A 27,482-nucleotide genomic window follows, 5' to 3' on the forward strand; every position below is an offset into this window, starting at 1 on the left:
TTCTTACCGGAAGCCTGCAGCACAGAAATTCACAGAAGACTTCTGATGAAAGAGCTTGTTGCAGATACCAAAACACATCAGTCCAACAAATCCCTGTGCTTCTGATTCTTTCCTTACCTGCAGTTATCGACAATATACTGCACAATCTTGTCGAGCACTTTCTCAATCAAGGCTGTCCGAACCCATATGTGTTTGATGGCCTGTGGTGTCAGGACAGGTGTTTTGCTTGCGGTTGATCCCTGCCTCTTGAGGGGTTCCTGTCCATTTGGCTGATTTTTCCTGCAAAAGGAGATGAAGTCAAAGTAGTCAGAATTGAGGTGACTTCTCAAAGAAAGTGCTCCAGTGAAAGACTGCATGGAGAGGTGCTGGAATACACAGCACATATCTGACAAACGTGTATCTGTATACTATCTGTCTCCATTACTGTGTTAGTACTCACTACCACTGGGGTGTGAAGTTTCAGTCAGTCCACCATCAGGGATTTTTTGAAAATCATGGCTCTGATGATTTAGGATCCCTCAGTTCCAAGACACGAATAGGAGAAATCTGTAAAGATTATCTAATTCACAGACAGATGCTAAACAACCTCTAAAAAAAGCCCCCAATCAGGCGTGTATTAGGTATCTCAGGCTAGGTAGTCACCTACCAAAAATATCTTTTCTGCTTTTGGAGCTTTAGGAAAAGCCCAACATTTGATCTCCTCCGAAACTCCCACATACTAGACTGCAATGAATAGGTTGTAGATCTACTGCATACTATACACCCTAAAAGAATAAAAAAACAACAAAATGCAAAGTGTAGCAGAAAATAAGCAGCACCTGATGAACAGAAGTTTGCTTCTTACCAAGGAAAGCATCACACCTAATTGGGAAAGCCACAGGGAGGATGGTAAGAAGAAGATTCTTGTCTCCCAGCTTTGGTACCTTCAGGCTGAAGCTCAGCACGACCCCAAGGTGGCACACAGCCATTTCAGCACGAGATAATCCCACTGAGAGCAGAAGTATGAGGTAGGATTTGAGATGACACAGGCAGAGCTTTTCCAGGGACCTCCTGCCATACCATCATCAGGCAATCAGGGCGCAGGCCCATCTTTCCATTCTCTCTGTAAAGCACCATATATAGCTGCAGCACAGCCTGTGCTAGAGCCTTGGCAGCGAGATCCTATCTCCTACCACCTACAGCACAACAACAAGACAACTAGGAGATAAGCAACATCAAACTGAGAAACTAGAACTATAGCAAATGAGCATCCAAAGCCAGCTGGGAGCTCGCTTACAGCCAAGACCCCCTGCTTGTTCCTACAGCATAAGCCAGCACAGCAACAGGTCCACCTCAGAACCGAGCTGCTTAATGCTGCCTTGCAGTGGGTGGATGGCAAGCTGGCTACACAGTGCAGAATCGCTTCCGAGGGCAGCTGCGCACAGGGGCGCGGGGGCTGCCCAGCGCGCTGGTCTCTGACCCACACGGGAAGCCGTCATTCCTCTCTGCGGAGTCACCTGCTGCCCAGAAAAGCTGCTTGACCCCGGGCCAGCGGGGGACAGCGGCATGTCGTGCCCCAGGCACGCCGGGGGATGGTGGTTTGCAGCATGCGTACACAGGATGGCACTTTTCTTTGTAGACCCCAGCACGCCGTGCCTCCTGCCGTGCCCCTGCACGCGGCTGGAGCTGCGATTTGCATCATGCCAAGGAGCAGTTTTATGCCTTCTCAGCACACCTGTGCTCTTATCCATGCTGGGTGTCCTGCCACAGTGAGCATCCACCTCTCAACCACTGAGTTCTGGTGTCCACAGTACATTTTCATACTGACAACAATGTTCCCTTCACTTCTTCGGTGGCACTGACACAAGTTATCACTTGTTGCTGTTGAGATAATTAATGGCCTGAACAGATTTGGAACCAGAGACTGATTTTGAAGCTGAATGTGCTGCCTAGAGCTTTCCAGTTCCTAAAAGGTGACCCACAAAAAGGAAAATGGGTTTGTTCTCTCCATTTCTCTTTCCTGCTGCCTAGCAAAGTAGCTGAAATGTGAATTTGTGTTCCCTTCCTCCCTCCCCGCTAGCTCTGCCTGTGGCACGAGTTATGTAAGACGACAGCACTGCTCCATACTGGGTACCTAACACGCAGCAACAAGTCACAATGCACAATTTTACAAGGTGGTACCAGCAACACAGAGTCTCGCGTGACAGCACTGGTGGGGCACTGCCTCAAATCCTCTCCTCCTAAAAATACACATTGCAACTAAGCCACGTGTCCGTCGCGCAAGCTGGTGGTGAAGCTGTGCCAGCCCTGCCCCGCCGTGTGATGATGTCTTGTGACGGGTCCATGCTCTGCACCAGGCAATGCAGATGCAGGAGAAAAGTGGACCAGAAAGCCAAGCTCTGGGAGAGCTTCCCACTTCTGCGCAGTCCTGCGGCTCTGCCTTGGCTCTCCACGCACTGCGTAGGGCTGACAGGGAAGACTAACCCTCTTAATCTCCTCCTTCCCAGAAAATTTTCCCCTTAAGGTAGTGGAAAGGTTCAATTTTGTCCTAATGAGCAGAGAAACCCTGATGTCTTCAACAGTCTGCAGTAGAAAATCCACGTTCTCAAATGATCCTATTCTTTGACAGCACTCAGGAAGGCATTCAGTGACAGAGTAAGGACATTAGTTGGGTGCTGTTTTGAGGGAGATCTGAAACTCCCTCTCTGCATTTACACAGTCCCTAGTCCTCCATTAGGCCATGACAGCACCTCTACAAGGCAATACACACGCAGTGACAATCCCGAGTCAAGAAATACACGTGACACCACTGATCAGAGAAATTCAAATGTGTTTAATTGCATCCCAAGCAGCAGCTTTCCTAAGCTACAGCCTCAGGAGCAATTCGACTGCTACAGCACTTCCGTCTCATTTTACATGTTCAACGAAGCAAGTCCATCCCCTGCAGTATTTCCTAGTAGAGTCTTTTTGCTGTGCATTATTTTCTACAGCACTTAAAACGTGTGGTTGTTAATAGCTGAAAAACACACACAACTTTTCCAAGAGAAACCACAGAATAGAACTTCATTTGCTGCTTTCTGTTAGAAGACACAGCCAAAGGTCTCTGAGGGTTAGAGTAGGGTTCATGTGGGCTCTTAACTGAGGAGCAAGGCTGGTGAATTTTCAGTAGAAAGCATCCTTTTTCCCAGTATTTAAAAAAATAAAATTAATAAAATCCCAGTCTGCATCAGTAGGCACACATTTTAAAAATATATCAAAAATAGGTACATACCTGTTAAAAACTACATAACGGAGTCTGGCAATTAGAAGTCTAATAAAAGATAAATGCAAGAAAATTACATAGAAATCTAAGTGCTACTTTAAACAACTGTCAGTAATTGGAGACTTCAATAAAACACAAATTGAAGTTAAGCTCTCTTGACAAAGCCCTTCATACAACAAGTTGATCAAGAGGCTACAAGTTCCTCCAACATACAAAGACCTCTTAAGGCTCAGCGGTGCCACTACCATCTACAAACGGAAGGAAAAATGCTGTGTTTACAATACAAGACACTCATCCCTCAGGCTCATGCACTGGGATTCAGTCAGCAGAACCACATGGAAAACTTTAATTGCACTACTCACCACTAGCAAGAATTTCGGGACTTTCAGCAATCTCAATTCCTTGACTCCAGCACAACTTCAGCTGTGCTCAAGTCCAGTGTGCACTTAACTGCTTTCCCATAACCCATCTCTCACTGCTGACCACCTCTTCATAGAACACCACGTTGGAAGGGACCTCAAGGACCATCTGGTCCAACCTTTCTTGGCAAAAGCCCAGTCTAGACAAGCTGGCCCAGCACCCTGTCCAGCTGAATCTTAAAAGTGTCCAACGGTGGGGAACCCACCACTTCTCTGGGGAGATTATTCCAGTGGCTGATTGTTCTCATTGTGAAAAATTTTCCTCGTGTCCAATCGGAATCTCCCCAGAAGTAACTTGTACCCATTACCCCTTGTCTTTTCTATGTGACTCCTTATAAAAAGCAAGTCTCCATCTTTTCTGTAGCCACCCTTTAAAAATACTGGAACGTGGTGATAAGGTCTCCCCTCAGAATTCTCAAGGCTGAACAAACCCAATCTCTCAGCCTTTCCTTACATGGCTGCCTAGTCCCTTGATTGCCTTTGTGGCCCTCTTTTTGAGGTCATCCTTCCTTCTATAATTCTTTGTATCCATTAATTTAACTATTTCTACCATAATATCCACAAATCTTCTGTTACCGGTTTGGCAAGGAGCATGCCAAAACAGCTTTTCTAGTAAGTCTGTCCTTCAGTTCCTCCTGCCACTCACATCCCTTCCCACCAACAGTCCAAACTGGTCCACCATACCCTGACTGTGAGCACTCCCTAAAATCACCAGTTATTATTCACTTTTGTTGCTTTGTGTGGGCTGAACACACTGATCTGCTATACCAAGAAGCAAAGCAAAACACCAGAGACACAATTCCAAACTTCTGTCCCTTTGCTAGCTGTCAGCTTGAGCAAACAAAAGCATTTGCCTTATAGTTATAGACACTAAGGAGACAAAGCTTGAACAAATGTGGCCAAGAAAGGCTCCTCTGCATTTACCAAGCAGTCTCTGCAGCCTCTCCACGCTGCACACGCGGTGTATGGATCTTGCTGATAAACAGACCTCAGCCTCACCTGCTTTCTACCTGCTGCTGCAGTTCCTGCACTTTCTTGCATATGTCTCCAGCTACCGCGTACGTCTTGCCAACTTTGGTGAAGAGCGCGGCCACCTTGTCAGTCCGCAGGAAGCCGGCAGCCCTGCGCTTCAGCATGTGCAGGAGACACGCTTCCACAACACCTGCAAGACAGGGAAGGAGATGGAGTTAGGGGTACTGCTGTCCTTCAGTCTTCTCTTGGGTGAATGCCATCTGCTAACACCCACTGGGCAGGTGTGGAGCCCCAAGAACAGAGCTGGCGGGGGGAGGGACAGACAGACTGACCGACCAGATCTCAAAATCAGCTAATGCAAGCATTTGTGTAATCTGCAACAATAAGCACTTTGTAAGTTACAGATAACATCAGTACATAAACGAACCAATGGAATTAAGTATCTCCCAGTATTTTCACCCCATTTTACGCATGTTACTGTGAAAATATTCCCAGTTCTACTGAAAATGAAGCCAAAGGCAAAACCTCTTCTCAACTCCTTGTGGCGGAACCAGGTCCCCCAACTCACAACATAACGAGTTAGAAATCTTTGACTGATGATCTGTTTTGAGCAGAGGCTCCTATTTATCTTTGTGAGTTGCTACACTCATTTTTCCCACTTGTATTGCTCCATATGGTCTGTTGTCTGCAATGAAAAGGACTAATTGGAGGTCATACTTGCTTGTTATTTGCTACTCATTTTTAAAATCATGTTGTAGGAATTTTAGCACTGGCCTGTGAAGAATGATACTGGCAAGAAGGCATCTCATGTAAGTTATAGAGAGTTCAGGTTCAAACCTGGACTGATCTCTGAATGCAGAACATGCGAAATTGCTGTATTTAACTGATTACTGGCATGCAGTTGATTGCTGTGTATCATTTAATCTATCTAGTAACCACAGGATCTTGATTTGAAGAAGCAGGGTAGAACAAATCATCCTTTTATTCCTGATAATTAAAACACTAACTCTTCACGTCTCAAATGGAAGTGAGATACTCTCATTATGCCACCTCTCAGTGGAAAATGACAAGGTACGAAAATAACAAAAAAAGTCTACAAACTTCCTCCCTCTCCACTGCCTTATGTATTCCATTCTCCTCTAGAAAAGACTATGAAAAAGTCATGAGACAATGCAAACATCACTATCAAATTGATTAACATGATTGGGAAGGAACTTGGATGCAACAAGACTACGGTATACATGGAAACCTATGGGACAGGTAAGGCATCAGGAGAGTTAAAGATGCTTTTATTATGTGTTTCGCTGTTTAAAATGTCATGTTCAAGACAAAACCACAAACCGCTCCTGGAGTACTGCTGCCTGCAGATCCCTCATTACACGGTGACTAATAGAAAACTTAGAGAAATGGGGAGGCTGGGTGAGGGGAGACAGACGCACAAGAATCAAAGCCAGAGCTACACTATCTGTAGCACACATAGAACCCACAAGCATTGGAGTCCAGCTAGGTCACAGCTGAGCTGAGCTGGGGTTTGCGGGGTTTTTGTGTGTGTGTGGTTTTGATTTAATATTCCTAAACTCTGAAACCAATCTAATTGAGGGAAGTGGACTTTTGAGTTGGCTGGGTGGAGAAGAGAAGCGTGGTTGTTTTACTGTGTCAGTAGAAGGGAACGTGTATCAAACACAGCAGCAGGTCGGCTGGCTGGAAACACACTCTGCTGGGAAGTGGTACAGTGATGATGCCTTCAACTCACCTAGATTATGGGAAAGACATTTTCCTTCTGGTGAAAACAGGGACATCGGCCCACTCAGTCCTCCCTCTCTTTCTTCACATTAGGAACAAATGGATTAATAACAATGAACTTAAACATCACCACGGGACATTTCAGCTCACCCTTGGCTGATGAGCAGTCTGCAGCTTGCAGCTGCTCCAGGCTCTCTGCATGTTCACACCGTCCTCAGTTACACTGGGTTTGTCACCATAAACACAATTACAAATAGCTAGGCCTGCAACGAGCCTCCACCACCTCCTGGATAGACCCTCTGACCTGAAATGCTTAACACACCTTAATCAAGTTATGCTGTGGGCATCCATGTTCCAGCCTAGAAAATGCTCCAAGCGCCAGGGCAAGCTGCTAGAAGAGCGACTTGTTCAAGTCTTTGCACCAGTAACAAAGATCTCCAGGGTAAGATGCCCACATCCCCAGCGGCCACATGTCCTGACGTGGTAGGATGTACATCCTGGACAAGCAGCAGCCATCGGCTACTGGATCTTCTAAGGGATCGACTGCAACTCGACATCGCTTGGTTAGGAGCTAGAGAACAAAGTGACAGACCTCAGGAAAAGACAGCATCCCCTGTGACTGGTATGAAGTTACTCTGCAATCAGAGGTATTGAAGATGAACCAGTTATTAGGGCATTTGCTGGACTAAAATTGTAGGGGCTACTGGAAAACAAAGGGGAAACTGAACAATTATGCTGGGGAAGATAAAGCCCTCCCAAAGCACTGGAGATCGCTACAAGACAGTAAAGTCACGAAACCTGCTAAGATAGGCTCATCTTCCAACAGAGCCCACCATCTAGCTTTGTACAGAAAGGTTAAAGGGCCTATGAACTGAGAAGAAAATGTAATACTACTACGGCCTGAGAGATGCAGCCAGACCTACAGGTACAACAGATCCACCTGTGAGGTTCATTTTGCAAACGTTACCGTAACATGCTCTGATGGTCACCAGTAAAAGACCGCATTGCACTATTTCAGCCTTTCAAGACTGTGCACCAAAAATTGAACTAGCTCTCATTTAAACTGCTGCAGGAGAAAAGAGACAAAATAAATACAAATAAAAAAAACAAAATAAAAACCAAGCCTTCCCTGTCTATCAGCTTTTAAATTGAGACTGCAGATGACTCATCCAGTCAACACTGTCCATAAAAAGGTATGAAGGAGAACAGACCAATTCTTTCATAGGGAGGGGGAAAACCTCAACTTTATCTGCAAGGTGTGCACTCACTGAAAGCCAGGCAGGCATGCCAGCCCTTACAGAAGGGCTTGAGTTCAGCATCTGAGCGATGCTCTCCTGTGTTTAATGACAGCAGGCAGTCCTGTGGTAAACTGCAGTTAGAATTGCCACACTAAATTTTTGTTACGAGTAACAAATGGTATTCCATCTGCTCTGATACACACTGTGCCTCTCCCAAGATTTGGCAGCTAATTTTGAAATAAGGGAGTATTTTGTTGCGCTTTAAGCCCAGTACTGTCAGGTGCAGAGCACCTCCTGAAGACCCCCCTCCTTATTGTACTTAATAGCCTCCAAATCCCGTAACACTTGAAAGCCTGTGTCTGAAAAAGACCAATCCTCACTGCTCAGTCCCTGAAAACTAACCTGAGTCCCAGGCAAGACCGACTGGCATGCAGAAACACCTCCTGCGCTTAGCTAGCCTAGCAGCTACGGCAGTCGGGGGTCACAGGATGCGTCTGTATCGAACGGCATTAGTCAAAACAGCCCCTTCATCTCCAGCGCTGCTACCCTATTTCTTTGCTTTGCAAGACTGAAGAATGACCTGCTGAATGAACAGAAACATTAAGAGAAGCGTTTATGAGGTATTAATAACTTCACATTTTGCGTCTTATCACACTGGAAAAAAGAAAACACTAATTGGCTTCCTGCTATCACTCACTACACAAATTAACCTAATGCGTGTTCAGAAAGCACAACCATTTGCTCTTACAGTGCAGAAAACAGCTCTAGAAAAACAAAGTGGAAATGCACTGTGGGATAACTATGCCACTATTCTGCTTTCAACTGTGAAGGCAGATATGTTTTTAAGCTAAGTAACATTGGATAAAATCTGACTGAAGATAAAATTTCCATGGAAAGCCCTAATTTCCCTATGAGACAGCCAGTGGAATTAAATATTGATGGCTTGGGAATTTGGGATTGTTCATTTTTAACGATTTTTATCGAGATACAACTAACTTGATTTAGCAAAGCCAAGTGCTCTAATTGTATACCCTGAACTCATTCCCTGTAAAATAGAGAAGTCAACATTCTCTCTTCTCTTCCTTCCTAGTCTGAAGTTTATTTAGACTGCAAATTTTTCAGAATAAATTTGATATATTCCTTTATTGCACAACCTATATGAGAACCACTGCAACCGAAACTTCAGTTTCAGCTTAAAATGAAACAAGAAACATGCACTATCTTAATAGTCTCTCCTCAAGCTATCTCCTCTGAAACACGTCATGTAAATGCTGTTGGCAAGCATGTCAAAAGCACAGGATCGTGATGCACTGTGCTGTGACCAGCTTCTTCCAACACTTGAACAACAGGGACAATTCAAATAAACACAGGAAAACCCTACACACACAGAGCCACCCTCCAATAAATGAGTAACTGGGGAGATTGGCAAGCCCTGTGGAAAGCAGCACAGCTGGTATAAATGAACAGCATGTCTCATGTACTTACTGATAATGAAGGACATAGGTTTTTTTTCTTTTGTTTTGTTGCAGGATTTTCTTTTTTATTTTTTAATAAATAAGAGCATTTGAGCATTCACAGCATTCAACTCATGTCTTCAGCATAAATGCCCATGCTATGCAAATCCACACCTCCTTCTGTTTCCAGGGCAAGTGGACAAAGTTGTTGTTGTGTAAGAAAGTGGACAAAAGAAATAATGGCCCATCCCTGTTATTTCTGTGTCGCCATAACCCAAATAAAGCCTCACTGAGTGGTACAACAAGGTATTCATACACTTTTACACCCACCATCTCTCTAAAAAAAAGTGTGATTCACCTTTCTTTGTGATCTCTCATTTAATTGCTTATTACTTTCCAGTTTCACCTTAAACAGCACCAACAAACAGATGTTTGGATGGATAAATAGAGCATCCTAAATTTTCAACAACTGGTTACTACTTTCTATATTAGGCTGAGGTCCCACTGCATCAAGCACTGTATAAACCCATACTGAGAGACAATCAAACACACAGAGATAAGACTGATAAAAAGTAGAAGAAAGTGAGTATAAAATTATCCCACTTTTTGTAGTGAGAGAACAGCATTCTTGAATACTTAAAAGACTTATCATCAGGAACTGAGGATCAAGGCACTTATCTGCATTTTATCTGTAATTAGATTTATCTGGAAGCAGAGAAGGAAGATTATTCGGCCTTGTCCCCTTGTGAGAGGGGCAGTAAGTCACTGTGTTTCTCCTCTCCATCACATCCCCAAGAAGAGAACACCAATACCCCCCCTCCATGATTAGGGTGTTGTTGCAGCTGGCCCTGGGCTGTACTGGAATAACTGCCCCAGCATTTCTTGCTGCTGTTTGCAAAGAGGGTCCCGGCCAGGCTGAACCCCCATGTCCCAGCCCGGGAGGAGTGAAAACCAGGCTCACTGAGATGTTATATGGCAACAGTGGAGCGGTGCCAATGGCCTCAGCTTTTGCAGACTCCTCTGCTCCCGGGACACGAGCTTGTTTGCAGCACAGCTACTGAGCAGCAAGTCTGACACCGCTTCCCACACTGAACTACTGCCTCAAAAGACAACCACCCCCTTGCTTTTTCACCCATATTATGCACAGAAGCCAAAGCGTGGCACTACGCCCTGAAAAGAGGACCAGGACACGCAGGCACATCCCTGCTTGACCCCTCAGCAAGCAGCTTATAGCAGGAAACATCCGCTGCCATCAGAGGACAGCTGGAGGCGGCAAAGGCAATGCCTGTGGTCTGACACAAGTGGGAGCCCAGTGCTGACGACAGCGAAGCCGTTTCTACTCAAAGGAAGAGGGAGCATCTGTGCATCCATCACAGAAGCAGCAGCGGGGGCGAGTGCTGTTTGGCTGCCCGTGGGGTTTTGCAAGGCCAGGTAGAGCAGCATGGGAAGACCAAAGAGTGATGACAGCACGGGGATGTTCTTCACATCCCAGTCATAGGTCCCGTCTAGCAACCATCACAACAACTCTTAACCCAGCTACTGTTTTGCTCTGTCTTTCAATTAGAAATAAAGAAAATGAAAAAAAAAAAAAGAAAAGCAGCTTTCCGGATGCCTGAAGCAATGCAGCAATAATTGGTTCCAAATTTTAAATGAAGCAACCTGCCTTTAAAAATAACTGCAAAGAAGTGCATTGCTGTTGCTTAGGAAACAGGCTCTCTTCCCACCTTCACTGTTGTTTTTTTTCTTTCTTTAAAACAATAAAATATTAATGAAACAAATTTAGTGAAAAGCACAGCAGGCACAGCTTTCATTATTAATAAATGTTGTAGCTGCCACGGAGGGCAATTTTCACAGTGACTAAAGTCCCTGAAGCCCCAATATTTAATTATTCCATTGTGACATTTCTCATCACAAGGACTTGGCATAGCATCAGTCCCTGGCTGACGGTAATACATGTGCAGTGGTTATTTGCAAGGAGAGACACACTGGAATTAGCTGCTGGTTTGCCTCAACATGTATGTACCATGGGATGAGAGATTAATGCACCACGTCCAGTTTTATGTGTAAGGCACCCTCAGATCTGGGTGCAGGTTGTAGTCTCAGCCTGTGTGACCTTCAGGTCACTTCATTCTCCTCTGCTTCACCCACAGAGGGAGGCTAACAGTGCTGCCTGTCTCCAGCCCTTCTCTCCAGGCTCCTTTCTACAAGGGAATTATTCCAGAACAGCTAGCTGACTTCACATTCACATCTGACCTAATCTGAATTACCTCTCAAACGCACGGTGGCTTTGATCCAGCTAAACTAGGAAACACTGGAGGAGGACAGTGCGCCTTGCAACACAGATGCCCTGGTGCCCCAAGGCCGGGAGGGCGCAGATGTCAGCCCTGTAGCGCAGGAGGGCAGCCCCCTCCACCCAGCGAGCGGCACGGGAGCTGCGCAGCACCCGCGGAAAAGCGGAGGGAGCGCGGAGGGCTTTCTGCTTCCTGTGTGTCCGAAGGCAAACACTGATCTCATCGCACCTCGTCAGCATCGCCCACAACCACACTCTCCTGCACGCACACACAGCCAAGCTCAGTCAAAAAGGAAACGTTAACACGTCCGAAAAAACTTGCAGAAGAACCACCTCAAGCTGCAGAATCTTTTAAAAGACATGAGAGGACCCTGACAGTGGCACTCAAATGGCTTCATGGAGAGAAAATACAAGGTATTTGAGGACATCTCCTTAGATCCACCTATCTTGGCTATTTTTGTTTCCCTTCTGTTTTAGATCAACCACAAAAATTACATTTCTAAGCATTGGATTGAAACAGTAAAAGCACGTTTTCTACAGTGAAATAAACCACCATTTACAAACTCTTCTTCCTGAAAACCTCCAGGTGGCTCCAGGAAAGTCTCTCCTTTTCTGTGCAGAAAGGCCTCCACAACCCCCTCCTTTGCTTCACAGTTTAGGGTGTTTATGCTTCTTGCATTCTGGTAATCTGCAAGGGAATTAGCATTCTGTCTTGGCCGGCTCTGGGATTATAAAACAATTCTCCATGGCAGGCTCTTGGCATTCATCTTGTAGGCTTGTGGGAACAGGTGAAAACAAACTGAACTCATTTACCCTAAATATACTATACCCCCCCTCCTATTGTTCTGCAGGACGATGTGAGAAACAAGAAACTCTAACTGACCACACAGAAGGGTATGGTGTACACAAACACTCCCCCATTTCCATAGTGCATCAGCATACATTCTCAATCCATTAAAATCAGGACAGATTATGTCTCTGAGTGTGGTTGTAATACACATGCATAAAACCCAGCCAGCATGCAATGGAGATGACATCAAGAATACACTGTAGAGCTGGGGGGTGAGAAAAAATAATCTTGACACAGAAGTATTTTGGGGGAAGACAGCTGGAGGTTTAGGTAAATCAGGTTTCTGCAAACACATTTTTCTTTGTTTTTGAGAAACCAAAAATAGGTAATCCCCCCAGAGTTACAAACAGCAGAATACAGAGCTCAGATTACTGCCTAAAAAGATAACACACAAAACATTTTAGTGGTAGCAGTCAGAAGAACCTTTGGGCCAGGAGAAGGAAGTTATTTACCTAATTTAAAGAAAATGAAGCATTTTTCCCTTTTTGGAATCTGACACTCTAAAAAAGACGCAAAAGGAGATGAAGATTTACGTGCGCCTGGAGGAACTGATAACATCAGAAAGACATCAACAGGTAACTTTGTGTACAAGCAGGTAGTTTGTACACATATGCACATGCTTTTATCTACATGCATTCACACACATGGATAAATAACTACTGTAAGATTTCTGAACATAGCACAATGTGATCCTGAGCCTGCCTACTGTCACTATACTTACAACAGTAAGTACACACAAAAACTGATTACAGAGAAATGCAGATATCCATTACGTATAGATTGGAAGAGCAGCACTGCACTTGGGATAAATCACCGCAGCTTGGGTAATTCCCTTGTATGGTTCAGCTGACAGCAGCCATCCAAAAATTCATTAACTCCAGCCAGGTTTGAGGAACATCCCCTGCAGTATCCACTGCTGAATTTAATTAAGTGCAAATATGTTATTGATTTACAATCCAAATAACCATGGTCCCCAACAAGCTCTGGAAAATGTCACTTTTTTATGACTTCAACAAGGCTACTTCTTGAAGGGTCAGGTGAACAAGTTCAGTGTTCCCCTTTTTTGCCTTTATGAAAATCTTGACATGACTTAATAGACTTTGAAATGAGAGCTCTAGGGATGGGGCTGGAAGGGTAGCAAGCAAAGAAAAGAAGGCCTGGGGAAGGATTATTTATGGGGTTTATTTAGCAGATGAGATTTTCCTTAGACAGAAAGTAGTACTGCAGCTAAATACTTTGTTTTCATAGAAACTGTGCACAGGGAATTGAATTCATGAGGAAAATAAGAGCAAGTGAAAAGAGGAGGATGATAAAGAAGCAATCAGATGCTCATGATCTCCAGCTGCTGTCGCTTCACCTAGCTAATCACAGATCTGCCCAGTTTGAAACCAATTTTATTACCAAGTTATGTCATTAAGAAATGCATACTGAGTAGATGAGATACCCAGCTGTACCTGCATACTAGCAAAGATGAAAATGACCACAGAGGAGATAGACAAATTTTCTCCTTTGTCCAAAGGGTACTGCTTTGTGCGTTTTATGGAAGAGGGAAGAACTGAATAGCAAGCACGTGCTTAAGTCTCAATCCCCATCTGACATTCTGTCTTCAAACGCCAAGGATCGTAGACTCCTCTGGTATAGCTGCACTGCAAACAAGGGGCTTCCTGGGACACATCCAAGTACGCTCACGGGACACTAGGCAAGGACAATACGGAGAGAGGTGGGACACAGCCAAGTTCTTACTCCACCTGCCTCACCTGATCTTCAATACATCGTTCATCAAACCCAAGCACGCAACAGCCACGGCAACCGAGATGGAAGGATTCCCTCGCCTATCTGAACAAAAAGCACTAAAGAAAGGGGTTCATTTTGAGCTGGTATCTTCCTTAGACCTCTGGTGCTGTGATTTAAATATCATAGCATGGGGGATGAAAGATATAAAGATATCTGCATTCACTTCTTAATCTTCAGGGTTAAGGACATAAACCTCCACCATGAAAGAGTTCATGTGTCACAGAGACAGAGAAGCACCGTTGGTACAAAGAAACAAACAAACTGCTTCACAGAATAGAAGAGTAGGAAGCAAGAGTATAAGAAGCAAAATCCAATTAAATATTTCCTTTATAATCACAACCTCAAGCTAACGCCTCAGTAGTTAAGTAATGGGCATCCCTTAATAGCTACATGCATCAAAGTTATCGGTGCTGATGCATTTCTTCCATTGCTGATGCATGATTTCAGTACTTTCTTTTAGCATACACCCATTTTTCACTTCACCACAAGGCTAGGGACATCTGAAGCCTGCAACTCCATTACAAGTCTGGCATATTTATTACACGTTCTTATTTACAGCAGCCCTACCATGGTTATATTCGAACAACATCAGCACTGCTAAGAGATGCGTATCTTAGGGAGTTAAAAGGCAACTGTATTTCTGCTGTAGCTCTTATTCTGACTGGACAGCTGAGAAGTCAAGATGGCCAATGCTAGATCAACCGGGAGGGCAAACTGTTTTCATACTTAATTTCATTTTCATTTCAGGCTGCAAAATGAAGAACTTTAAAGTATCTGTTATTTTATTGGTGTTCTATAAAGCACTAATGTAGCAAATCACTTGGATTCCATGCAAAGGAAAATACCAAGGTGATAGGTGCTACAAGAACATCAAGTATTTATATTGTACAACAGCATAAAGAGATGTTATCTGTGATCAGGACTGCACAAAAGGTCCTGAGCAACTGTCCAGGCGGAGACAGTCTCTGCCTTGAAGAGTCCATCAGTAAAACTGCACTTGATGACTGAAAAAAACCTTTCCATTTCACTCTTGGAGATTTCAAGGGAAAGGAGATACATTGTTAAAGAAATGTTGAAAACGCACTATAAACAAATTATTTAATTTGAAAACTCCACTTACAGTGAACCGGATGGTTTGAACCCGTATCAGAAGAAAGCACCTTGTCTCCCTGGAAGCAAGGTAAAACCAGCAGTTACTGGGAACTGAACATCCAAGGCTGTGCAGTTTAATGGTTAAGTTCACCTGGACTCGAGCTACTTATGTTTTGTTCTGTCACACAGATAGGACACAGACATCATATTTTCAATAAAACCCTGGAGAAAAAAAAAATAATCTAAATGCACAGTCCTCAGTTCTAAAGATAGTTCTGGCTGGGAAACATCAAGGCTAGAAGTTGGTGACCACTCCTCTCTTTAAAATATTGACCATTAAGGATCTCAATAACCTTCAGGAAATTGAAGTGTTTCCATTAAACACTATTAAGGGTAAATCAAAATTACTGAGGTTTCTCCAAATAACTGAATATGATCAAATTCAGTGGCCCAGGACTAAAGCAAAATGTTTAGCAGAGTGCTCTAAAAAGCATGAGAGATTATATTTCACTTCTCAAACTAAAAACACGTGCAGTTCAAAAACAGATTTCACATCAGAGCTAATATTCACTCTCTTTTCTTGTTCTCTTCACTAAAGCACACCAGTCATTACTTTAAAGAGTCATCTTTGGAGCACAATCAAAAACCTTTTATATTTGTGTGAAAAAATATTTGCCTTCCCCCAGTTATGATCATCTCTGGTACTCTCTTTGGGCTAAGGTGTTTATGAAGTGAGGTAGAATCTCTGTAAACTACTTTATAAGCATTATTCATCACTGAAAATTTTCCATTTCTTTTCCAAATAGGAGCAGTAATACAGGGAGGCTCATACTTTATTTATGAAACGTGCATTTCCATAGCAGATTAACTACATTTTTTTTAAATATCAATGCCAAAGGTAGAAAGCCCAAAGAATTAAAATAATAAAATGTCTGGTTGGAAAATGGTTATTTACATCTATTTCTACATAAGTTACATTTCTGTGAGCTAAGGAAAAAAAGAAAGAGAGGAAGCTGAATTGCTAATTTTTTGTCAAACCTAGGAGCATTGTACTATTCAGAAGCCTCAAAGGAATAACCTAAAACCCCCAGAGCATAAGGCACCTCTTCCTACTGGGGCTAATTTTCAGAGGAACTGGAAGGCTGTACCTCCAACTAAAACTGATGGGAACAGCTTGCTGCGTGGACACTCAGGACACTCCAAAAGTGAGGTCCAGACTAGCTCCAAATCAAACTCCTGTTCCGTTCATCTGTTAACACTTCGTTGCCATACTTTAAATAAGATGCAGAAAAAGGGTTTCTATCAGGAACTTATTTCTCACTTTAAAAACAAAAAAGAGTTTCCCTGCCTTGCTGCCTTCTGTGATTTTAGTGCAAGTCTATGGATATTTGACATTCTTCTGAAAGCTTTACCATCTTGAAGCATGCCACTGACAAGAATCTCTGGATAAGAAATGTATTTTCTTAGTAGAAACACATTTCTATTCCTCAGCTGATTTTATTTTCCTGTCGTGAACTTTAATCCAGTCTTGTAATTTAGGGCCATGAAGGAAAAGATTTCTGACTCATGATTTTTCATTGCTTGGGGCTGGCAATCATGACGTTTGGTGACTCTGATAATTGCTTGCATTTCAGGTCCTGAACGAGAAAAAACAGAACACAAGCTCCAGCATCATGCAGTCATTGGTTCCTAATTAGATCTTCTCTTTCAAACAAAATTAACTTTGTGCAAAATAGGATAACAAGTCATCATAAGACCACTGAAGAAAACAGTCCCACAACTAACCACATTCTTGTGGTTAACCCTTACATATGTTAGCAGCTCAGATTCCTAACTAGCACTACCAGGCACTCCTGCAAGTCAGACATGCCATCCGTCCCTGAATATCCGGTCTTGAGGAGTCACCAGCCATTTTCACGTTCAAAGGGGTCCTGGTTTTCCACTGCCAGCTTTGGCAGACATATCCATTACTTCAGTTGAAGCTATTTGATTGTATTCCTACAAACATTTACAGACCTTGAAACTTAAGATCTTAACCAATCTCAGACTAAGCATTTGGGTCCAGAAAATCCAGCCACACAATTGCCTTCTTATTGTGTACCACCTCCAAAATACATGGAGTACTCATCTGCTATAGGAAGCTGTGACACTGCCTAATTAAAGCAGGAAGAGAACTGTTAAATTGTTTGATGGCAGTCCAATCTTAATAAGTGTTTTGCAAATTAACTGCAATCATGTTATATACCGAATTGGTTCTAAAATGTTGACAGGAGCCAAGAACCATTCTGTTTCTCAGAATTCACCAGTCCTTTCACTGTGAACAGATACTGATTGATACAGAGCTATTCCAACTAACATTTCCCTCTACTTATTTTCCACAAAGGAAGTATCTTACACTGATGATTATCCAAGCCTAGGTGCCTCAGGGCTACGCGAAAGGAAACTGCAATGGATGGATACAGGGCCTCCACGTTAGGTCTCCTCTTGAGTGTGGAACTAAAGCCTAAAGCACAGCTGCCTCAAAAGCACTTGTGAGCAATAGTTTTCCTCCACTCTGCTTCTGAGAACAATAACTGCTTGAGCAGGAGGCCTGATGTATGCAGACACTTTAGGAGCTTGAAAGTAAGAGTACACAACGTGAGATACCCTCCAAAAAGACAAACAAGGCATAACCAGTTCAAAAATACTTACTGCACCAGGTCAGCAACTCTTTGAATGAGATTTAAAAACCCCACACTCTTTAAAAAGTCTCTGAAGTAAAAGTGACAGGACTCCCAGTCTCACACCCTCAAACCCACCACACAGGCTAACATCGTTGGCATCAGGACAACAGAGCACGGGAGTACCCTGACGGGGAACGCTGGCAGGCTGCATGCAAGATGCACATGCAAGACGCACACAGCTTGGAACAGACAACACAGTGTGTTCACGTTGCTCCACCTGATGAGGAATACAAGTACCAGCTAAGGAGTATCCCACAGAAGCAGCCATTTGCATCCTCAGCCTGGAGTCCAGCACTGATGTAACATAACCTGTCCCCAGTCAAGACTGTATTCTAGCCTTGTTGCACCAAAGGAGATGCAGGGAGGCTGAAGGAGCTACTTCACAACTCAGAGGATCATACGAGGGAAACCATACTGAGATGATGTAGTATGGTAGTATTTACCTCCCACCTGGCACATCAGGCCTACAGACCTGGAAGTCACCCACGCCGGGAAGGATGTGTCCTGCAGAGCTGGCCAGGGGCACACGCCGCACGGCACAGCTCCCGCACAGACCTCCTCACCATCCTCCCCCTCACGCGCCCTCCCCTCCGCCATGCCCTGCGACTACCGAACCTATGGCAGGCGGCTGCTTCCAGAGGAGACTGGGCCGGTCGCTGGGCCAGTCAGCGCCTGGTTCGTGGTCAGGCAAGTGTCTGATCACTTTGGGAGGGCAGATGTCAGCTGGAAGGGCTTAGGCCACCTCGCCGGTGAGTTACTCACACAGCGGAAGAGCACTGCCTCAAGGACTGCTCACTAACCTGGATTCGTTATATCACAAGCTCCCCCCGGCGCACTGATCACATCCTTCCTTTGTTTAAAGGGCTGCATGCATGACTAAACGCAGTCACTGATAACGTATGAACACCTTTGGTTAAAATTCAGATCCAGTTCTGCAGTCAAACCGTATTACCTTTCCCAGTGCATTACTGGACGGACCATGACATGAATTTCATTTTTCTTTTTTTAGATCTGTGATATTTAAACATAGCATTACCCAGAAAAAAACAATAATTTTCATCAGTTAATAAGAGCAGAAAAGCAGCATGCATAATGGAAATGGAAACAACAAAACCTGAGGTTAATGCAGCTCAATCAAGGGGGCAGGATTCTCTCCCAGGCTGAGCAAGCCAAGCTCTCCAGTCTCCTCTCACAGGAGAGGCTCTCTGCTCCTCTCCTCTGCACAGCCAGTCTGGAATGGACCAGCACATGGAACGGCAGGTTCTGCAGGGAGTATTCTCAAGACAAGACAGTAACTTAATGTTCGGAAATAGCAAATTTTCTGCTTGGGCTTAAAAGGGGGAAAATGTCTCTGGTCTAGATAAAACACAGCTTTAGAACAGATTTGGAAGGCAAAGATGATTAAATGGCACAGAGGTAAAAAAAGGACATACTTCCAAATGCCTCTGAAGTGAAGAACAATAACCAAGACTGGGGGTAAACCAAATTATATTAATAACTGTAAATGGGAAGAAATAGCACATGTCAAGTATCCAAAGTGTACCAAAAAAGATACCGAAAGTATCAAGAAAACAAAAAGGAGATAGTTTTGTTGTTTTCTTTGATAGAAGAGCTTCAATGCCTTACAGAATCTGAGTTCAGTTTCTTTGCTTCCTAGTTTACAGGCGGTTTGGTCACACTCACATCAACACCTCGGTATCAACAGGCACACACGATGCTGTTCAGAGAGGCACCGGGATGTACCGGACTTCCCTTCCTTGTCAGCAAAAATCTCAGTAGTGCGATACGATGAGAGAAAGCTGCCTGAAACACCAAATATAAACCGACAGCCTACTCCTGGGTTGACTCGAGTTCAAGTTCAGACACTGGAGGCTGGGCAGCCGGTTACCAACACTGGGCATCCCGAGGGCTCAGAACCAGGCGCTGCAGTCGTGAGGCTCCAGACCAAATAAAAGCCTCTCGCTGCAGTGCACCAAGCAGCACTCCCTCTGTGCAACTCCTTCTCCATCACCACCCGGGAAGAAAAGGAGAAATTTGGCTGCTGCAATAAAAGATATATACATTATACATAAGTATTTTACATGTAATGCCCCCAATACTCTAAGGAAGAACACCCCCAGAGGGACGAGGGGCCTCATTCCCAAAGCCATCCAGGGATGTCACACCGACCGCTCGGGCTGTGAGGTCCACGAGATGCGCACCAAGTGCAGCTATGAGGAGTGTAACCGCTGCAGCTATCGCCCCTCCTCCCGCACGAGGGGCTCCAAGGAACCACCAAAACCCTGCGATAAACCCACCCGCTTCCCAGCACAGCCCCTGTGCAAACCCAGACGGGTCCCTGGGGAGGTCCGGCGGCACAATTCCCGGGGTCAGCGACAGAAACCCCCAGCTCCCTCCTCTCCACCCACGCCCCAGGGAACACGTGCAACACTAACCTGCAGCCCTCAAGTAAAGTTGACAAGAAGCCTCAAGCACAACGTTAAATACCGGTCTACAGCTCAAACTCAGAACTGGCCTTTTCATTTCAACCACAAAGGGATTCTGTGCATTTTAATTAGTGGGTTTAATTACCGGTAGCAGATTTATTATTCAGGCCAAAAAAAGCTTTCCGTGTAGTTCATCCCCTTCTTTATTTCAGGTAAAAATCTCATTGAAAAAGCCAAGTTCTACATGTTTGACTGTGCCCAAGTTACTATTTTTACTCATGTTGACTGCCAACCTTCCCTCAAAATGCAGTAACTACATTCACTTTGACAAGGAGGCATGCTGGATTTACATCTAAACAATATATGTTTTGATTCCGGCACATCCCAGCTCTCAATAATCTACCTGAAGTCTATGGCAATTGTTTTACAGTATGAGAATTCAGGATTATTTCATTTAATGCACTCAAAATATTTATTCAGAGACAATAAACTACTGAGATTCATTTCAAATGACATAAAAATAGCTTTCATTTATAAAGCAGGCCAAGCACGGTCAACTCCTATGAACAATAATTTAATTATAAGTCAATACAAAGTTCACGTTTCCTTTAAAACAAACACGCAGCGAATGTTGAACGTTTTCTACAATCCCAGTTTTTATTTGTCAGCATCCTTGCTACACTTAAGTAATCAATACACCAATCAGAACAATATACTCTTAACTACACTGAGGGAGATATTGTCTGGACAAAGTTTGTTTTCAGAGTAGTTATCAATTTACCTTTAAAAACCAGACATTAGCAATATACTCTACATTTAATTACTACTACTATGGGAGCAGTGTCCTTCTGGTAACACAACCCATTCACCAAGCATCAAGTATGCACCATGTATATGTCTTGCTTTAAGCATCTTTTCCAGGAGAAGGCTCCCTACGCACTCCCTTTTTTTTTTTCCCCCGCCAATGAATAACGCATACAAACAGAGCATGCGGTCTGAGCACGCAGGGGCAGTTATTACAGCCCTGCACACAGAGTAAACAAGCAAAACATGAAGTGCATTAAATGTCCCGGTGACCCGTGCTGTTGCGGCCACCCATTCCACCGTGGATGCAATAACTGGGAGGACTGGCAGAGAAGGGGGATAAGTCTGCCAAAGCCTCTCCCAGCTTCTCTGCCCGATGTTGCCGGAGGCACGCGGGCCTTGCAAACCGGGGGGAAGCCCCTGGCTGTGCCCTGCTGAGGGCACCAGCTCTGTAAAGTGCTCTCGGCTGCCCCATCGGCCGAGCGGCTGGGGCGACAGAGCCCCTCGCACGCACTAAGTGCGGCCACGGGAAAGGAAACAGCTCTTTGGAAAGCTTCAAAATGCTGGCATCAAAGACTGAAAGCATCTGAAGGGCGCTTTTTTTTTTTTTTTGGACAAGATAAAGGGTGTTATTAAGCACAGTTTGAGTTGACTTTGTACATCTAGAGTAAAGATATCCTTATCGGGTACACTTCTAGCTTCTGAGAAACCTTCTGTACAATTATTTTTTTATGTATCAGAAAAGTGTGAAAGTAAAAAATGAGTTAATGAAAGATCTTGACTGGACACATAAAAGAGACTCACTTGGAGAAAACCAGTCCTGTGAGATTCATGATGAGAGCTACGCATCCTTGAAGACATAAAGAACAACCTCCGGGTAACCTTGTCTTGGGTCCATTATGAATAAGGCATGTTCCATTACATTTGCTGTAGGAAGCTGATTTAAACAGGTTTTTAATTCTTTGTTTATAGCAGCACGTTAGTGTCAGATCTAAAGATGGGCAAATGCTCAGAAAAAGGCTTAGCAAAGCTGCAGTGTAATGCACTGGACTGGAAAACCCTGCTTGCTGATTATTGGTAAATACACGCTAGATAACCGCAGAAACAGACAGAAGTAAAGCGTCTTTTTTCTTCCCCCTTTCCCTCAGAAGTGTAAAAGCTGGAAAGGGCTAGTATTCCTTGTGAGAACACAACCAGCCATGAGAAGTTCAGGGTGGCTGGTGAACGGACGGGTGCGGGGGGAGAGCGACAGCGTTCTCCCCGGCCCGCAGAGATGGCACTCGGCTGAGCAAGGCACGGTCCCTACGTCACGCGATGTCAGCTGCCGTTACTAGGGAAACGGCACCAGATAACCCAGGCTGAAACATCCACAGCCCGTTTCTAACGGGAGCGCCTGTCCGCTGAAGGCGCCACGAGTATCCACCGAGCTGGCGTCATTTCGTTACCCTCTGACTGACAACGCGATACCGGTGAAATTCACTCAGCGGCAACCTGGAGCCCAAAGGAATTTGGAGTTTTTGTCCCAACACCGCACACATTGGCCACACTGCACCCAGTCCAAACTGAACTGCTACGGCTCTGAATCACAGAGATCTTTTAGAAATCAGACAGGATGAAAGAGTAACTGGAAGGTAATTACATTATAAACTTGGTTGAGAACAAATACAAAGCCATCTGCATTCATTGCTTCCCCACAAGGATGAAAATGTCAGCACTGTTTTACTCCTCTTAGATCACACAGGCAAAGACTATAGACTGACACCAGAGTCGCTGTGGTTACAAGTCTCTCCCACTGGATGAGCAGAACTGACCTGCACAGGGACATTGTTCCTCCAGGGCCCAGCAAGGGTGGCATGGAGCCGGCCCGTGTCCAGAAAATGGCATTTCCTTCATCTTGCAAAGCTGAGCTCCCTGCTTCATCCTCTGTGCTCAACGTGTTAGGCAGGCAGTGCTGAGACTGTGTCTCCTAGCTCAAAACACACATTTTCTGTGGTCTCAGGGTGACCTTGGAGCAGGAAAGGGGCCCACCCACCCACTGGACACCAACTCTGTAGAGTCAAATCCCATATAAGCTCCTCTACATTTGCAAATGAACCCTACACAACGTGAGCTGCTCTTCTGTCCAACTGCATCCTATGGATTGACTCCAGGACCACGCAGACATGTTTCAAGGGCTAGCCAGCCTGTCAGGAAAACCCATTCAGGCTCAACATCCTGCAGTAATCTTACATGAAAAACTTCCTTCTGCTGAAGAGATGATGCACCTAAGCTCTGCTCAGAGGTGCTGCAGTCCAGCATGGGGCTGAACAGTGAACACTGAGTCTGCCATCTCAGCCTTGGAGTTTCTCACCCTTACAAACCCCATGTACTGTGACAGAAAGGCACCTCAGGGTGTGGGGAATGTGGCACACACTACTGACTTGGCACCTTCAGCCATTTACGACCTAGCAGAGCTAGGAAACTTGCAGTTACTGGTGCAGACAGGCCCTGAAAATCAACTACCATATATTTAAGAGACTCTTGCTAAACTCAGCCTTGCAGGAGAGTAAAATGATTCACAAGAATTCTATATTTATAACAAAGATTCACTGAAAGTGACTCATGTACCGAGCCAATCTAATTTTAAATAGAAGGGAAAAACCTCTTGAAGAGGCACATGAAACTGTAGTGGGGGAGGGAAGAGAACTGCACACACAGGAGAGCCCCAGCCAGGAGCTGTTAGCCAAATCTACTGGAAATCGTTTCTCCATTCAATTAGCTGAAGTGATAGCAGAGCATTCAGCTTCACCTACTTCTGGTTTTGAGTTAATTAAATCCTACATTCAAAGCAGCTGCAGGTTGGAATACTTCCTTAGGATAGGTAGAATTGCTGGGCAATAATAAGGCAGCTCATGGAGAGTTATTAGTTCTTCAGACCCTACAGAATTCAGAACACAAAACCAACTGGAATCACAGTGGGAGGAAAGGAGAAATATTAAGAAGATTTTACAGTATTCCTAATTTTGGCCAAGCAGATTCTAACAGAAATAGCTGCCGCCCCACTACCCCTTACATCAACACTGCAGCACATCTTACAGAATATAATTTCAAAGACAGAGAACAGACACACAACACTAGGAAAGCTCTCGAGATCAAACAGGCAGCCTGCAGCAAGGGCACTGGCTCAGGGTTCCTTCACCTGATCCTACCTCAGGACTGTTTTCCTCAGTTACTTTTTCTCATCTGTATAGTAAAAATATACAGTAGATAAAAGGGAAATATTTAACATAACCACAACCTAAATGGAGGAAACTGCTACAGTCTATATTATTAGCAATAAAAAATTAGCCAGAAAACACAGCCAAATCTTGCATTCCTGAACTGAACGTGTAGGGATGAATAAATTCTCCTAAACTGTAAGTAGAAGATAAGTTGGAAACAGCAAGCAGGCTAGAGAAAGATTAGCTTTGCATACAAAATAACCTGCACAGCAGAGCAAGTTGGAATTTCAATGTCACAACAGGAAGAGGTTACTATTCTCTGACTTTAGCTTTCAGTAATGTGTCAATACTTCTTTGTCTAAACAGCCCACTTATCTCCAAAGCCAAATCTAACTTCCACACTTGTTAATCTCTCCATTGTCATCAACACATAACTGGGTATGCTTGGCTGCAAATGCTCCATTCTGTGAAATCCAGTAGTGCTTGGATGATGGCTGTTCCCCAGCATCGCTCCCAGTTAAGTCTTTAATTTGAAGCATGAAGAGAAAGCAGCCAAGAAATCACAGGCCACCATACCTACTTACAATTGTACATAGCTTTAATTCTCAGCAGTATCTTGCTGTAATGTTTCTCCACATACCAAAGTCTGATTAATAGAGTTAAATTTTTAAACACTCTAGTAAATTATGGGCTAGATTTCAGAACTGTTGAACCAGCATTCAACAGTCCCTTCCCAGGCACTGAAGTGGCTACGACTCCAAAGGGGGACTTGCCGTGAACTTTCGGGAGTTGACCTCTACTGAGGATCCATCATTGGATCATCTTGTATCCACCCACCCACCCACCCAGGGTCTGCTTCACCCCATTATCACCACGCACCCACCCACCAGTCTGTCTGCAGGGATCAGGCAAACTACCATCAAATCTCAGAATTTATTCAGACTTTGATCGATTCACAGAGTTCTGAAACACCAGCTGCCCTTGGCATACATGATGTTATCTTCAAAGAAACTTTATTTTCTTGCTAATTGTTGGTAATGCAACTTCCAAAATACAGTCATGAGGAAAAGTTACCAACATAATGGCACACTGATTACATTAAAAAATACACAAGAATGTCCACAGTGTCAAAGCCTAGACCTCAATCTCTCAGCTGCACCGTTTATGTAATACAGTGCACAGTGGAGAGCAGAGAGTTGTGAAGATCCCAAACCTGCCAGTTAGCCAGTGACATGATGATGGCTAGAAAGGTCGTGGAGACTTCCATTGTTTCTTATTTTTAAAAAGGCAACAGCTCTTCTAATGACTTTTTGTGATGGATTCTGTCACCTATATTCAAAATAAGACACCTTATTCTTCAAATACGTTGAGACAACATACCGAACAAAGTACTTCCAGCTGGAAGGTAGCAGCCAGATTTTAACCCATGACTATGAAAATTTCATCTTCTGGCAGTTACTCTCTGGGTTGCATCTTATCTCCAAACACTTATTATTTAACCCACTAGTGCTACCTAGTAAATCACCTTGTTGTTTTGGCTTGGTACTTATTTTGGATAATGCCATTTTAATAAGAGTTACTTTCTTATTTGTAAGGTACACACAGATGTAGCAAATGTAAAGAAAAGGAAAAGCTCCATGACTTCTGATATTGAAATCCCTGCCTTTACCTCTGACAGCAGAGAAAATACATTTCTACAGGAAAAGTAAGATTATGTAGTGTTAGCTCTTTTGTGTGTCATTTACCACATAAGGCGATGATGTGACTGCTGTCTTCATGTACAAATTTCCGAGTGACAGCTTCTTCCATGATCTGCTTTACCTAAAATAGATAGAAAGAAGTGACTGTAAGATTCCAACACAAACCAACACAACACTTGGGAGTTTTGGTTTCAACCTCTGCTTGCCCTTTCCCCATCACCAAAAGACTAACAACTCACCCAAGTTGCATTTTGCAGGGAAGGAGGGATAGAAGCGTTTAAGGAGGGAAAGGAAGGACAAACCTGAGCAGCTTTTCACAGGACAAGGGAACCTCTGGTAGAACAAGGACAGGTCTGTTTGGGGCATGTCCCTGTAAAAGGCTGAATTATTTCAGAGCACCTGGAGTGCCCCCCGGAGAACTGCAGCAGAAGTTCCAAAGGGCTATGCAAAACCTTTTATATAATTCAACGTTGGCCTTCCTGCTTATAGTCACTTCTGCTCATGAAAAAGATTATGTATTCAAGCACAAAGAATCCCTGAGCTACGCAGACATACCTCCCAAGAGAGGTTTACAGCAACCTTTCCCCTGTTTAGGGACTTTACACACCACAGTAATTACAAATTGTGGTCTCAAAGCTCTGCTGCACCAGACACTCTACAAAAACAATATAGTGCCTACAGAGAAGACAGTGCCTTCAGTTTTCACTTCTAGACACAATTTAACAATTACAGCAAATAAAATTACATTTATCACACTTCTTACTGATTTAAAACAAAAGTTTCCCCCCAGTTTCAAGGCTGATGTGTCAAGCTCCAAAGGGAATTCCTTGCAGGTTACTGACTTCCAAAGATTAAGGAAGAAAACAGACAAATCTTACAATTAGGTTCTTCAAGAGAGGCTGCAGTTACCCTCCATTCATCTGCTAGCTTATTCCTTCCCCAGTGGCTTCCTCAGTCTGATACCAGATGAAACCCATTTGCCTCAACCAACTCATTTATCAGACATTCATTCCTTCCTGGCCATGGAGCACTTATTTTTCCAGATTCAAGTCCACAATCATTTTTGGCTTCTCTCATTTGAGAGCTATAATTACAGGGTTAGGATGCTCTGCCTAAATAAATGCCACGTCACTTCCAGTATATGACAGGAAGTGCTACCATGGCAGAAGATTTACCAAGATACTCTCTTCTTCCAACATTATTTCTTTTTTTTTTTTAACTTGAAAACAACTTTTACAGCAGTCCTGGAATGCAACAAATAGTGGATTATCTGGCAGGTAACCACTGTGTGGCTACCAGCAAGCCCAGCAGCACGGCCTGGACACCAGCTTGCTCCGGACCAAGTGCCAGCACCAGCCTGGTGCAGGGGCCAGCTCCGCGTACCCAGGGGACTTCGGTCCGTGCCTCTCCGTAGGGCTGGCAACCGTGCCCTCAGCTCCCGTCAGGCTGCATCTGGTACCCGAGATAACCAGAATAAAGCTAGCTGGGTTACCGCTTTGCCGCACTGATGGGGTCCAAAGGTTTTAAGCCTTCCCA

At 44.2% G+C, this 27,482-nt stretch overlaps 1 protein-coding gene across 6 annotated transcripts in view; it reads right to left on the bottom strand.

The window, feature by feature from the left end:
• The window catches only part of SGSM2 (small G protein signaling modulator 2), a 62,193-nt gene that overhangs the window by 27,944 nt on the left and 6,767 nt on the right, over window positions 1-27,482 (bottom strand). For all 6 annotated transcript variants that reach the window (XM_033004807.2, XM_033004803.2, XM_033004806.2 and 3 more), the window contains exons 2-4: window positions 25,992-26,067; window positions 4,660-4,822; window positions 118-279 (exon numbers count right to left, since the gene is read on the bottom strand). In XM_033004807.2, the coding sequence (XP_032860698.2) occupies window positions 118-279; window positions 4,660-4,822; window positions 25,992-26,067 (401 nt within the window). The remainder of the gene's footprint in view (window positions 1-117; window positions 280-4,659; window positions 4,823-25,991; window positions 26,068-27,482) is intronic.

This window comes from Tyto alba, unplaced genomic scaffold, assembly GCF_018691265.1.
Source record: "Tyto alba isolate M040663 unplaced genomic scaffold, T.alba_DEE_v4.0 Super-Scaffold_19, whole genome shotgun sequence".
Classification (NCBI taxonomy): domain Eukaryota; kingdom Metazoa; phylum Chordata; class Aves; order Strigiformes; family Tytonidae; genus Tyto; species Tyto alba.